This window comes from Labrus bergylta, chromosome 8, assembly GCF_963930695.1.
Source record: "Labrus bergylta chromosome 8, fLabBer1.1, whole genome shotgun sequence".
Classification (NCBI taxonomy): domain Eukaryota; kingdom Metazoa; phylum Chordata; class Actinopteri; order Labriformes; family Labridae; genus Labrus; species Labrus bergylta.
This window is the reverse complement of record NC_089202.1, coordinates 25,928,589-25,943,245: the sequence shown is the minus strand read 5'-3', so window position 1 is coordinate 25,943,245 and position 14,657 is coordinate 25,928,589. Positions and strand designations below refer to the sequence as shown.

Sequence of the window (14,657 nt, the reverse complement as noted above, 5' to 3'; positions counted from 1 at the left end):
CTTTCCTATGGTCTGTTTTCCTCATTTCTGTATATTGTTTTTGTTTATGTATCTGTCATTGTTTGGTGTTTTGAACTCCCACAACCTAAAAGGTTAGAAGTGTAATGCCAATTCACAAGTGGGTTAATCATCAAGCTCACTACCATACCACAAATAACATTACTGTAGACCCCTCCACAGACAGACTGCTGATTTTTTTAATTGATTTTTAAAGTCTCTGATTTGCATTTTTAATTTAATTATCAAATAATTCAATTTCTGGATTGTGGTATTTTAGTCTTTAAAGTTCAGATTTGAGGGCTTGATTTTGTGTTGGATCTTTTTTCTAGTTTTGTATGTGTAATCAATTACAGCATTATTAAATCCTGAGTGGAGCATTTTGAAGTCCCTAAAATATATGAAAACCCTGAGCCTAATTGTATTAAAACTGACTATTAAGATACAAAACTAATAATAATGTAGCTAACCATAGTGAGGAATAATACCAGCAACACATTCCCAAGCCAGGTGATCACATTTTTAAGAGATCAGAGATCAAGGGACAGAGTAAAAAAAAAAAAAATTAAAGAATGTTTTTTGATAATATCCTCTGCTCACACCTCATGTGAGTGAGGTGTGAGTTTTTGTGCCTAAAGGATCAAGGTAAAAAAAACTGAGGTGCATATCCTTCTATTTATCCATAAATAAACAGCTGCATCTTGTGATTTAGTATTAAGGTACTTTTAAGGTTTTAAAAGCTTCACTCTTAGTCCCACGTGGATCTCGTTCCATCCCAGTACATCCTACATTTCAAATAATGTATTAAAACATGTTTTTGATTGGAGCACCTGCCTGGTAAACACCCATTTCTTTCAAACTCCAAACCTCCAGCTGGTGTCATAAATGTTTTGTACCCTTGCCTTGCTCATTTGAACAAATTCATAATTTGATGTTTAATCATTTCGAGAAGAATAACTTAATGTCACTCTTCCTAGTTGTTAAAGGTCTATACTATACTAATACAGCACATAAATGATATTTACATTACAAGATTACAAGTTCAAAGCCGCTCAACTGATAAATATCAGATTGTTGCCGTGAAAATTCTTGAACTAAATAGTAAATCGTTTGCATGGGACCGTGTGTGTTCTCAATCTTGGTGGTTTATAATAAGTGAAACTCATCTAACTGGTTAAACATCTTAAATCCTACTCAGCTTACATCCCCCCCCTCCATATGAAACCCCTCTGTTTTGGTAACATGCAAACACAAAAGAAGCATTTTTTGACACTTTTGCATACTACCACAAATTCAGATCTTACCTTAAATAGGTTACGAGATTGAAATCTTGGCCCTGAGGGGGAAACATGTGATGGGTCCAAAATAGAGTCACTATTTCCCCTTTAAACCAATCAGAATGCAGAAGTAGTAGTCTATATATATGGCAACACATACTTCATCACTGTGCCATGTGATCTACTTGTTTTAAAACATGCTGGTGTCAGTTTTAAAATCAAATAAATGCTGTCCAGACACAATTTTGTTTTTGCCGTTTTCTAGTTTGTTAAAGATATATTACTCTGGCAGCAGAGGATGTTGGTGATCCCTAGAGAAAATATGACCTGAATACTATTTCCGTTCCATAGATCTGTGTCACATCTTGAGTTGAATGTGTGCCATCCAAGGCTTTAGAGTTCCTTTAAGTGTTAGTAATTATGTGCTGTTTTGCCTACCTGTAATGCTTAACAGGTCCTCAGTGAAATCAATTTAAATAATCTGAGTCTCATGCACTACATCACTTTATTCTATCCATTTTATCTCAGTATTCATACAGTTCTGGTTACTTATTCCTGATGTTTCTTATCCATCATTGCATTACGGTCACTTTATTTATCTGAATTTTACCTTTACAGTTATATTGTTTATATTAGTTATGTTGTTCCATTATTCACCATGCATCTTGATAACTTATCATTTAGTATTTAGCCTACTTGCACATAGCTCTATATATATATATTTATTTCTTGTTTACTGCACATAGTTCTGTTTACATCTGTTTACTTCTGTTAGTCCGATCACTGTCCATTTATATCTACTCTTTTCTTTTGTATTTTTAAGTTAAGTTTAAGCTTTAAGTTGTATTTAAATTGACACTTTATATTAAGGTTAAAATGTTTCGTCTACTTGCACTGTTGTTAATTTACTGCTCTGTGTGCCTTTGAATTGCCCCCCGGGGACAAATAAAGTTTTTTCAATTGAATTGAATTTAAATAAGGAGAAAGAAAGTTTTGATAGCATTGTAAAAAAAAAAAAAGTCTCCTAATTGTACTTTTATTGACGACATTAAGAACTGACGGATGGACGTTGAAGAAATTGTAATCAGGTGGAAAAAAACTACAACTCCCATTATGTCTCCCGATCGGTTGCCGTGGTAACGTTTGACGTCAGCGCCTCCTGCTCTGGAACTGCCTTGGACTCCTGTGATTGGAGGGAAACCCCGTGGACGGGCATTCAGACAGAGGGGCTGAGAGAATCAGCTGTAGCTTTGGTACTTCATCACTGCTATCTGCCAGTACTCAGGTATGAAACCACTCTCACCTTTTAAAACTGCACTTGTACGCCTGCACAGTGTATCGCTGAGTCTTCCGCGTTATCGTATGCGACGGGTTTTTTTTGATGGAAGCGCGTTTGTCCACAGTTTGTCTGCGAGGCTGTAAATTGCGGCGACAGTCATCGTATCGAAGAACAATGGTTAGCTTAGCTGCAGTTTGGGACGCGTCTAATGGCTGGGCTCAAAATGGGACATCACACGGGGAAGGCGTGTCAGGAGAGCTGCTTATCATTTGCCTCCAAATCTTTAAACGTGTTGACAATAAAATGCAATTGTTAGGATTTCTTCACGACGTCGAGATGGCACGTTGTCCATTAACCTTAACCTTTTAAACAACGAGGCTAGTGAAAGGTGTGATTCTTACAATATATCTGCAACCAGATGTAGCCTACTGCTCCGTGTCAGGCTTACCTAACCAACAAAGCTTTTAATGTCTCCACTTAAACACAGAAGATTGAAAGATTATGTTATATGTGCAAATTGTAGTAAAACAAAAACAGGTTATTTATAACGCCTATTAACCAAGTTTTTTTTTAAAGCTGTCCGGCTTGAAATGCTTCTTCAGGAAGTACTCGGCGCCATACTGGAAACTGGTCATGAGGCCTGTAGTGTAGCGGTCTCTTTTATCTCCTCCAAAAGGTGTTTCTCATTATGATTAAGCACCTGAATTAAATAGAATCGACTTTGCACCCATTAGGGAAAATATACAGGCGGTAATCAAATCAAACTGCTTGAATTTCTACTTTAATTTCGTCTTTTTTTGGGGGGTGAGCCACAGGTACAGGAATGGGTGTGGTGTTTAGTGTGTGTGTGTGTGTGTGTGTGGTTGTGTGTTTGAATGGGTGTGTATTTATGGTGTTCATGCGCCTTTTATGCACGTCCACAAGAGAGGCAACGCATTTGCACTGGAATTTAAAAAAAAAAACATCTTTATTTTTAACTCTAACTAAACAGTGGGCCTATCTGTCGTTGTTTCCCATTAACCCATGGCTCTAGTTAACACTATGACTCTACTGTTCTGTGTCGTAATTATTTATTGAACCACATGTGCACACACCCTGTTTATGTTGCATCATATCTATATGATACTCACCCTTAATCTCTTTGCTGAACTGGAAAAAAAATCCTTATAATTTGCTTTTCATTTCAGAATTTGGACTTTTTTTTTTTAACCATTAAGTGTGGTGGTGCAAGAATAAAGTAAATTCTTCAAAACTTCTGTCTTTTCAACAGAAAGTGATTCGTGCCTTGGTGTACATGCAAAAAAACTTCTTTTAACAAACTTGCTTGTATCTTTAATTAGTAAAACAAAATGATGTTCTACCAAACATAAGGTAGTTTGGTGAAGAAAAGGGTTTCCTTTTCTTTTTTTTCTTTTTTTTTTTTTTAGATACAATTAACTGTTTAATGCAATAAAATAGTGCTAACTGCATTAGAAATTTGTGTATTTTTTTTTATCTTTGGACACATTTAAACACAGCACACTACATGCACTCTGTAATGGAAAAAAAGTTATTGATTTTTTGAAAGCCTGCTGGCTATTTGGACTGGGTCACTCGGATGCAGGTAATTGATCTAGTGTAAAGAATTTGTGTTTATTGGTGTATTTGTGTCAAGTCAACACAAACTGCCTTTACAGTTATCTGCTGGCATCTTACTTTACTCCTAACAGTAGCATACAACACTGCTTAGTAACTTGGTAGTATTTGTATAGCCGGTCAGACTAAATTGTTCATTGGCTGGGCAGGTTGTTTTTTATGTCACTTGTAATAATAAATTAGGACACCTTCTTATTTATAAACAAAGCTCAATTTCAAAGTTTGAGTATAAAAAATTACCTTATGAATCTTTAAAAACGTTGTTTAAAATGTTTCTCTTTTTCTGCTCTGTTGCTGTATATAGTTGATGGCCTTTCCCCTGTCCGTTTACCTGTTTTCACTCCCATAGTCTTGAACTGCTATGTTGTACATCCGTGTTTGCTTGTACAAATACCTCCTAAAGATTCTATCAAGCATCCAGAGCAGCCGTTACATCATAAACCACAGCTTTCGCTTAACCTGTTTAGCTAGTGGTGTGGTAGCTTCTTGGGACTGAGTGTCTACAGAAGTCTAGGGTGAATTCATTCCAGAGCAAATACAGATTTGAATGTTATTGCCTAATTCTTCACGGACACTAATTTGTGTTCTTATTGCTCTTGGTATTATATTTTTTGAATTATTTTGTCCTACTTGTTTGTAATAGGTAGTTGTTATAAATAGACTGTTTCTAATAACAAATATATCCTTCTTTGACTTTCATTTTTACTGACCTTAAGATGTCCTCTTGTCCCCTGTGCTTTCCTTTATCCAGTGAGCAGCCATGAGCGAGGCACCTCAGAAGGAACTTGTGCAAAGGGCCAAATTGGCCGAGCAGGCTGAACGCTATGATGACATGGCTGCAGCGATGAAAAAAGTAACGGAAGAGAGCGAACAGCTGTCAAATGAGGAGCGTAACCTGCTGTCAGTGGCGTATAAGAACGTGGTGGGTGCCCGTCGCTCCTCATGGCGCGTGGTGTCCAGCATTGAGCAAAAGGCGGATGGCAGTGAGAGGAAGCAGGCCATGGCCAAAGAGTACCGGGAAAAGATCGAGAAGGAGCTGAGAGAAATCTGTGGGGATGTGCTGGTGAGAATGATATATTGTGATAAAATCAGAATTTTCTCATTATTTACCTGTTTAAGTAATACGTTGATCTCATTAGACAAAGGTATCCATCGGTAAGGTTCACTGCAACCTTGTAAAGACCTGAAAGGACTGTTATGGAAAGAATAAAACAAATATCGAGGTTGAGAAGTTTTCTGTTAAGTGCTCCTGAAACAGTGAAGAAAAGTATACATTAGGTCTTCATCAGTGTGTGTTGAAATGAAACATCACTCACTGTGTACACTGGCATCTCGACTCTGGAGAAATTATCAACTCGATTAAATTCTTTCAGTTACACTTTGAATGTATGTAAAAGTTGGATCTTTAGCTCATTCACTTCATAGCTATGATTTTAGATTTTTCTAGTTTCTAAGCGAATCATTTGTGGACATTTTGGCTCATTAATGTTTGGATTATATTTATCTTTATTTTGTTCCAATCATTTTAATGAACAAAAATGCAGAAATTCCGTTTCTTCCGCAGCTCATTCAATTTACATTTTGAAGGTAAATTTGATCATTTATTATTCCATCTGAATTGATGTAAAATGTCACAAACAGAATCATTGAGGCTTGGCTTTTTAAAACATAAGAAACTTCTTTTCAAATAGGAAAAAAAAACATGGACAACTTAAATTGAAGGCGCCTGTGTTCATTGTGCACTGATAAGTTAAGACTAGACAGAACATTTGTCTCTTAGAACAGACGTCTACTATTTTCTCCTCACTCAGCCTGTGCCTTATCTGCCTGGTGACTCACCAGGCCCTAATCCTATAATGACAGGAGCTGAGCCACCAGTGATCTGGCTTGCTGACCTTCACTTCAGCTGTATGGAGACCAAAATAGAGAGGGATGACACTAAAGAGGGCAGAGGAGGAGGTTGTACAACAGGGATATGTATAATATACATACAACTAAGTAGTTCGTAAGAGGTGTCCACCGTGTCAAAAATGTGTTTATTCCTGTTCTCAATGGCCTTACTTAATGATGTGAAGGGAAATTGGCTTTTCCTGAGAGGGGCATATATGGATTAAAATGGGATTACAGAGCATATCCTTTGACAGTTCTTCCTCGATGGTATTCATTTTATTGTACATAATAATGGGAGATGGTACAAGAACATAAGTAGACTAATAAACATGTACCAAAAACAGTTGCAGCAGTTTGTAGAGGTACGGATGTCAGTTCAGTTAACTATTGCTCAGATAGTCCAACATCCACACACTTGCATAAATGGTAATGGTAATAAATTTTAAAAAAAAAGGTAAAAAATGCTGAACATTATATATAAATAGGCTGGTTCTTTATTTAACTTTCATTTAGTATGTTGTCTTAAGTGGAGTTCAGGATAGAGAGGCTCAAAGGGAAGAGCACACTGCATCACCCGGTCAGCATTAATGCAATGAAAGGAACAGTTATGTGTTTTTTTTATTTATAAGAGCTGTAAAGCAGTAGTCAGCTCATGCCCTGTTTAGATTGATTTTTAGCCTCTAGTTTCTATCTAAGAAAACAGAAGCTCTCCATCACATATTGGTGATGTTCATGTGACTAGTTTTCAAACTACCTTACCTTCTGATGTGCATGTTATTCTTTTGGGCTGGGTATTGTCAAGAACCTCACAATTCAATTGGATCTTGGTTCTTTGGGTCATGATTTGATCCGATATAGATTGGATCCTACATTGATTCAATAATACACAAAGACGACTGAAATACTCAGATAATTTATTACAGTACATTTTGATATTAGTTAGGTTTTAATGTCAACATTACTTGTAAGTTTAGAACAGACTGACTCCAAAATCAGTTTTTCCGTTGCCTTATCCTTTGATAAACAACGGATAAAACGTTAAAGTACAGTGCTGATCTCTGTGCCTGAGCTGAGTTTACAGCACAGACGTAAAAAAAAAAAAAATAACTGTGCTGTACAATAATGACATGAAAGGAGAAGTAAAGTGCATGTACACTGACTTTTTAAAAAATAGTGCGACTATTATTAGGCTTAGAACATGCCTTAGTTTTTAACAACACAATTGATTTTCTGAATCAATTTTGAATTTGGTAAAAATATATTGCAATGCTTTGATGAATCAATATTTTATAGTGGAATTGCACTTTCAGCTAGTTGTGCTTGCTTATGTCGTATAGGGCTTGGCTGGGCTGTGTGAGTGACCTACTTACTTAGCAAGAGCTCATCAGGAGTTCAGCAGCATGGTTCTCTCTTCTCTTCTCCACCCCCCACCATCTTTCATCGGCACTACCATCCTCTCTCTCCCTTCTGTTTGTCCTCCTCTACCATTTACCAATCTCACTTCTCCTGTCCAGCCAGTCCCTTACTCCTCCCCCAAGCTGTTAGTTGTTATACACCATCCAAACAGATCCACCCCCGTTCAGTGGTCTCTGAAGCATCTGTGATATAGCTCCTTGAAAACTCCCAGGCTGAAGCCTTGTGGCTATTTGAGGTAGCCAGCTTGTCTCTACCCTCATTTAGGTCGGTTAAAAAATGTTGCTTTCAAATGATGGCTAAGCAGTATATTTAAATTTAAAAAACAAGCACTCCTCTTGTGGGGTCAGCAAATTAGTGAAGGCTGCACATTATTTCCTTTCATCTGACAGAGAGGAGGTTATAATTTTGAGAGAAAGCTCAACCTAAGGAAATGATTTGTCTGAATATGGTGCCCAAACCAGGCACAGCCTTTACCCTACAAAATACATTTTACAAAGATATTTTCAACAGGTTTTCTATTTTTGGCATCTTGTAGATACTTGGATTGTATTATAAATTGTGATTGCTGTACATATGGATTACCGGTGGTTGTTTAGCAGTAGGAAAGGGGTTGTAAAATACAGGTTGATACGTCATGTTACAATTCCTTTCATTAACATTTAAATTTGAGCAACAGTTTGTGTTTTGACACCAGAGACAGCAAAGTTTTGCTTCAGAAAAAAGGTAAATTAAATCCTGCTTAAAATGATGCAATCAATTTGAAACAGCCTGAGCCACTTGCCCAAACATTGTAGCGGTAATGCATATGTGGAAAGTAGGTGGTTGGATTGCAGTTTGAGCCAATGCGCAGCAGGTGTACTTATTAAGCTTGGTTACAGTGAGCAGGGTCAGCAAGTGTAGGGCAGCCTTTGTATATTGTGAAAACGTTACTCAGTTTTTTTTTTTAACTCATACTCAAGCCTTCTAATATCAATAATCACTTTTTGTCAGTAAATCAGTCTAACACGGTTTTATTCAGATCCCATTTGTCTTTTTTTGTACAATTATTGACTTTTTGAATGCAGATAGATGTCATTTCTTTTACTGCATCAGTTTGTGGAAATATAAATACCAATAAAATACTCATATAATCAATAAATACAGACATATCCTTCTTCACACTCCTTTTTGAACAGGTACTGACTAGTTTGTGTTGCCTTGGAGAATTTCACATTGAGATCTGAGTAAAGTCTTTTTTCATATCTTTGTTGTTTCTTTTTTAGTTTTCTATTGTACTCTACTTTGTGTACTGGTTCAAAATAAGTGTACAAATGAGTTGGTCAGTTTCAAAGTCATCTGGATCCAGTTGGAGAACAAGAAGTTGCATACATTGTACAGGATGTGTTGTATTGAATATCTTATTTAAATCTGTTCTAATATTCTGCTTTGTCTATTGTTTGTTTTCTGTCACAGAACCTCTTGGACACCTTTCTCATTCCTAAAGCCACTGCTCCTGAAAGTAAAGTCTTTTATTTGAAAATGAAAGGAGATTATTTCCGCTATTTGGCTGAGGTGGCTTCAGGAGATGACAAGAAAGGTAAGCTACATGAACCGTCCTTTCTCTGTTTGTGATACAGGTTTGTTGAATTGTCATTATTTAAGTGTATGTGTTCTGTGTCTCGAAAACTGGCATGTAGGATGAACATCTACAACTCCTAGCCTGACCAAATAAGATTAAGAAAGATCCTATTAAATGAACACTTAAGTACGGCAAATGCTTTCTGGCAGTGCCTCCTCAGTGCTGATTACATCAGCCTAATATGCCTTATTGAGACTGCCATTTCAAGCTGCGGTATTTACTACCCTGGGACGTTTCGTCTTCAATCTGAATGTCGCAGAGGCGTAATGGGGGGGGGGGGGGACAAAGTGAAGTTATCCCCTTTCTTTACTATCTTTGGAGATAGTAACAGAGACGTTATAGAGACAAGAGGGTATCAGCAGACTACAGGGGAGCAAGGAATTTTACCAAAACTAAATCCAGTTAGCAAAGTGTAATTAATGCAGATCTATGCTTGACATATCTGGAGGCCTGTGGGTGGGGAACAGCATCCTCGCTTGCACGTTCTCCCCTCCCAAACAAATAAGTGTTGAATTTCACACACAATTGTCTCACTTAGCTCCCCCTAGTCATGCTGGTGGAGATGATGAAAAGCACTTGACATGTATTTTAGAAGTGCTGCAGAAGTGAATCTTTTAAAAACACATCACATATGTATAGAAGCGCATTGCATTCACCAAAGAAATACAGAATTTGACCCCGTATCTAATAATTTAGTAATAACGAGAAACAGATCACATACCGGTAATTGAAATATATTTTCTCTGAACAACAAGATGAGGTGTTGTCCTTTTTAAGATAAGCATGCTCACGTCTTTTTAGATACAAAGCACCTATCTGGATCAGAATCTTTTCCTTTTATTGTCAATTTCATTCTTGGTCTCTTTACCGATTAACCCCCTAGTGGCAGCTCAGACACAACGTTGTAGCTCTAGATCATATCTTCTATGTTATGATTTACTGTTCATCTGGCAGGCATAATCAGGTGGACACACCTTGTTCAATGGTTCACTTCACAAGGACAAAAAGTTCAAAACCACTGTGTGGAACAGATTGTAATGCAATGAGTTTCTTAACTGGCATGTCTTCCCCATTTATCTCTTTCTACATCCATTCCAAAAGTGAAGGTCACAGAATGTTTGAAACTAAATGGAGGCTTGTGTGTTGAATTTGGGGTAGCATTTACATCACTCAGCAATACAGGGGAGCGTACTATTACAGTGAACAACTGAAGACTCTTGGAATATTCTGGTCAGGAAATGGTCTTGCCAATACTTTCCATAAAAATGTAGTTAGATTTCTTTAATTCAACAGATACATGAGCACCATTGATCTTGTTCTTTTCCTAAAATCTTTAAGTATTTCAGTTTACCTCACCTGAGTTTTTAAGTGGCCTTATGGAAACTACTGTAAAACAAATTGTTCAACTTTGACGGATGATTTTCTACACTGAATAAACAAACAAATAAATAAATAAATGAGGAAATGTTCCCTGTATGCTATAATGTTAAAATCCCACAATTCTCATGCGCCTTTCCTTCTTTCAGACACCATCAAAGACTCAAAGGAAGCCTACCAGAAGGCCTTCGATATCAGCAAACAGGATATGCAGTCCACGCACCCAATCCGTCTTGGTCTCGCCCTGAATTATTCCGTTTTCTACTACGAGATCCTCAACTCTCCTGAAGAGGCCTGCCAGCTCGCAAAAAGTGTAAGCTCATTAGCACCCTGTTGCACCACTTGTCATACTTATAAAGAAATGTAACTTCTTACTTTAATAAAAAAATGCATACAATCACAATCACACTAAGTAGATGGTAAAAAAAAACCTTTGCACACCAACTTTCTCATACATGTTCTAAGTTCATGTGTCCGCTTTAGTGAGTGCACAATCATGTTCCAGCTGCTAACACTTTGTTTGGAATCCTACAGGCTTTCGATGATGCCATTGCAGAACTTGACACACTGAGTGAAGATTCGTACAAAGACAGTACTCTAATCATGCAGCTGCTGAGAGACAACTTGACAGTAAGTTTGTTTGATTTTTAAACATTTACCAACTCAAATGACTGTGTGTGTGTGTGTGTGTGTGTGTGTGTGTGTGTGTGTGTGTGTGTGTGTGTGTGTGTGTGTGTGTGTGTGTGTGTGTGTGTGTGTGTGTGTGTGTGTGTGTGTGTGTGTGTGTGTGTGTGTGTGTGTGTGTGTGTGTGTGTGTGTGTGTGTGTGTGTGTGTGTGTGTGTGTGTGTGTGTGTGTGTGTGTGTGTGTGTGTGTGTGTGTGTGTGTGTGTGTGTGTGTGTGTGTGTGTGTGTTTATTTTTTTAGATGATGTGGTTGTTACATTTTTGCAATGAAACTTTTGGTGACTAATAATGAAATCTAACCTTCATTGCAGCGTAGTAGACAGCACAGAAAATCACAGCTGTTTTTTTATTAGTATTCTTCGAAAGTTTACACCTGACATCATGTTCTTGAAGCACCAGTACTCTGAACACAAAAAGATGGTGGTAGGGTTAAAAACAGTTTAAAGACTGCTTTCAGTTTGTAATTGTAGGACCAGATTTTCATAACCCTTACTTTGGCCAGGTTTATCTTTTTTCCTTATTCTTTGCTTTCATGTCTAAACCTGTGTTCAATTTAGAGCAGTACAAATTCAATCATACTCCTTATGCTATAAATATACAGCATTTGGTCAGGGGACTAATGTGTCATTCAGGGTTCATAAATCATATGAAAACATGTATAAATCCAGAAACAAGATACTAACATAACAAACCTTATAGGGATGGGCTATATATTTGTTTTTTAAGATATATTAATACAATTTCAAAATAGATATAGGGTAAGAATGTTTATGTAAATATAGTTGATGTTGTGTTTGAATAACTTGATAATCTTCTACTGTACAGCCCGCAGTTTTCCCATTTATCCTCTGTGTCTGTCCTCTAACAAAACATACATCTAAGTGTATTTTTATTTTTCAATGAGTATTTTTGTGTTTTCATGTATTTTCATTGTGCAGCAGGCTGTTTATAAAAGGGCCTATTTGACATTTGTCCATAGTGGATTTGACTTAGAACAATTATTGAGATATAGACATTGTGTGTCATCATTCGGCTAAAGATATGATTAATTGCCCGGCCCTAAATCCTTATAATGTTCACAGTAAAAGGGCCACTGTTTTTACTATAAAACCAAATGTTGTTCACATTCTTTAAAAAAGGTTGGTAGAAAAAAATCACAGGCAAGTATAAATGTGTTGTGATAAATGTTGATACAAATGCCATATTGTTGTTTAGCATGGCTACACACCCCAGATGTAATTGTTACACCATGTTTAATGGAATCATCACTAGAAGATTACAACACAATAGTTAACCTGCTTAAGTTGTGCTAGTTTGTAAGATTTTGGTAGAACCAAGCCCTTAAAAATAGTTGCTAACAAGTAACACCTTTACCACCACTCCCCAAATGTATTACACTGATATGTGTATGGTCAGCTTAAACAGAAACGTACGACAGACCCTATGTCATTATGCATATAATGCATAGCAGTTATTAAGTATTCCATATTTGTAAATGAAGAAGAGGTGTTATGTTTCTGGTCACTGTGGAGTGTGCACGACACTTAACTTTCCATTCAAATGAAAATGTGAAAAGCTTCAGGATTAGGTGTTACCCAGTTCAGTTTGACAGTCTTGGTCTTTTCCCGCTTGCTGCTTCTCTTGATGCTGATAAATCCTCCTTTCTTTCCATAGCTGTGGACCTCTGACAACCAGGTTGATGCAGACGATGCAGAGGAGCCCAGAGATTGAGCCAGTCCCCATAGTCATCCCCGTCTACCTGCCATCAATCCAGCTCAACTCTTATCATGATCATCAACATGAGACCACCTCATTAATCATCTTTGTCGTCCAACTCTCTCCATCTATTTTCTGTTTAGTTCTTTTAACACTCACCTCACTCCTATATCGTTTTACTATTCCATCTTTTATAGTAACAGTTGGGAAAGGGGATGGGGAATGTGGTGGGGGTGGGGGGGTGGGGGTAGTTCCTCCGCAGTATGAGACAGTAGCTGTTTTGGTTTGTTCTTTGCAAGAGGAAAGACACTGAAGGTAAAGACGAGAAGTGTAATGGGGACTGCTGGAGACGAGAAGGCAAGGTTTTGTTGGTACACAAAGGTTACATTCCATTTACTGTCATTTTCTCAGCTTTTTACTCTTATTTGTTTTCCTTTTGGGTGACTTGCTTTTGTATTTCTATGTATGATTTACGAGGTATAGATAACTTTGAAGAACAAAAGAGCACACGAGCTTGGTATTGTTGATGTTTTAATGAGCACAGCAGTAAAAAGAACATGTGCTTATCTAGTTACTGCTTTTTCGAATTAAGATTTTTATTGGTTTTGTCTTTTATTCTAATGTTTCTTTCAATACTTGCCTAAACTGCATGTTGGTGAGAAGTAGTCTGTATTGATGTAAGGAAGGTTGTTGTCAGCTGGCTAGCCTTGTTAATGGGTTTTTTTTTTCTTTCTTTTTTGAATTTTCATACACCCAAACATAACTGCTATTTGGGGGAATACATGTAATTTGACGCAAGAGAAATAAAAGATAATTTAAAAGTTTCCACTTGTCCTCTTTAAATTATTTCACTGATGCTCTGTAGAAGTCTAACAGCCTTCAAGCTTTTTGGGTTGTAAATACTGTCCATGGTAATCAGTATTTCACAAATAAGATATGTCCTAAACCAGTTAGTTTTGGGCAATCCATTATAATTAAGCCAATCTGTTCTATGAATCACTAAAATAAATGTAAAGGCACTAAATTGGAGGCCAGAAGCAGAGAAACCCACGGAAGTCCTATCTATTGTCAGTCCAGTTTCATTCAAATAAAAAAAATATTTAAGGTCCTTTCATATAAGGCATACCTGGATCATGCCAGATCAAACAATTCAACCGTAAGGAAACCCTTCAACCGCAGTGGCAAGTAAAAATGTTGCCTCTTAAAGAGAGAAACTTGAGAAAGTGGAGCCAGATTCTTCAGGTCGTTACCATCGGCCTTGCCTGGTGAAGAAGGGGGGGATAAAATGTAGAAGCACAATGGCAGCTCAACACAAACACAGGAGTGGAGAATATGGTTACATTTCCTTAGAAAAAATAAGGATCATACTACATGTACACTGACCACACTATGAAACACACGTAGCCTCTAGGAGACTTTATTATGCAGACATTTTCCAGTAAAATCTGCAAGACTTCCAAAGCAGAACAATGTGGTCGAGAATTTAGGAACGGGCATTTGACAGCATTACCCTTTTCTCTCTACTATTACTAATGAAGACCTTATTACTGTTGGATGAATTAATGTTGGATGAAAGCGAGTTACCCTTATTATTAAAAATGACTTAGCAGCTGCTAAGGTCCCAGCTGCATCCACCTTCATTTCCTCCAAGGTGGGTGTCAGGATAATTGAATGTACTGAAACATTTGTTACCCTGTCAAAGATTTTGACTCATAAATATCTTCAGATGATTCTAAATTAAGAATATTGAACAGTCAAAGACATGGTT

The 14,657-nt window shown here is 37.2% G+C and overlaps 1 protein-coding gene across 1 annotated transcript; it reads left to right on the top strand.

Annotated features, from left to right (window-relative positions):
• Window positions 1-2,407: 2,407 nt before the first annotated feature.
• On the top strand, window positions 2,408-13,713 carry LOC109987429 (14-3-3-like protein 2). The gene is made up of 6 exons (XM_020638504.3): window positions 2,408-2,559; window positions 4,940-5,251; window positions 8,947-9,070; window positions 10,639-10,802; window positions 11,024-11,119; window positions 12,848-13,713. The coding sequence occupies exons 2-6, from the start codon at window positions 4,949-4,951 to the stop codon at window positions 12,902-12,904; spliced, it is 744 nt and encodes a 247-aa protein (XP_020494160.1). The 5' UTR covers window positions 2,408-2,559; window positions 4,940-4,948; the 3' UTR covers window positions 12,905-13,713.
• The last annotated feature ends 944 nt before the right edge of the window (window positions 13,714-14,657 follow it).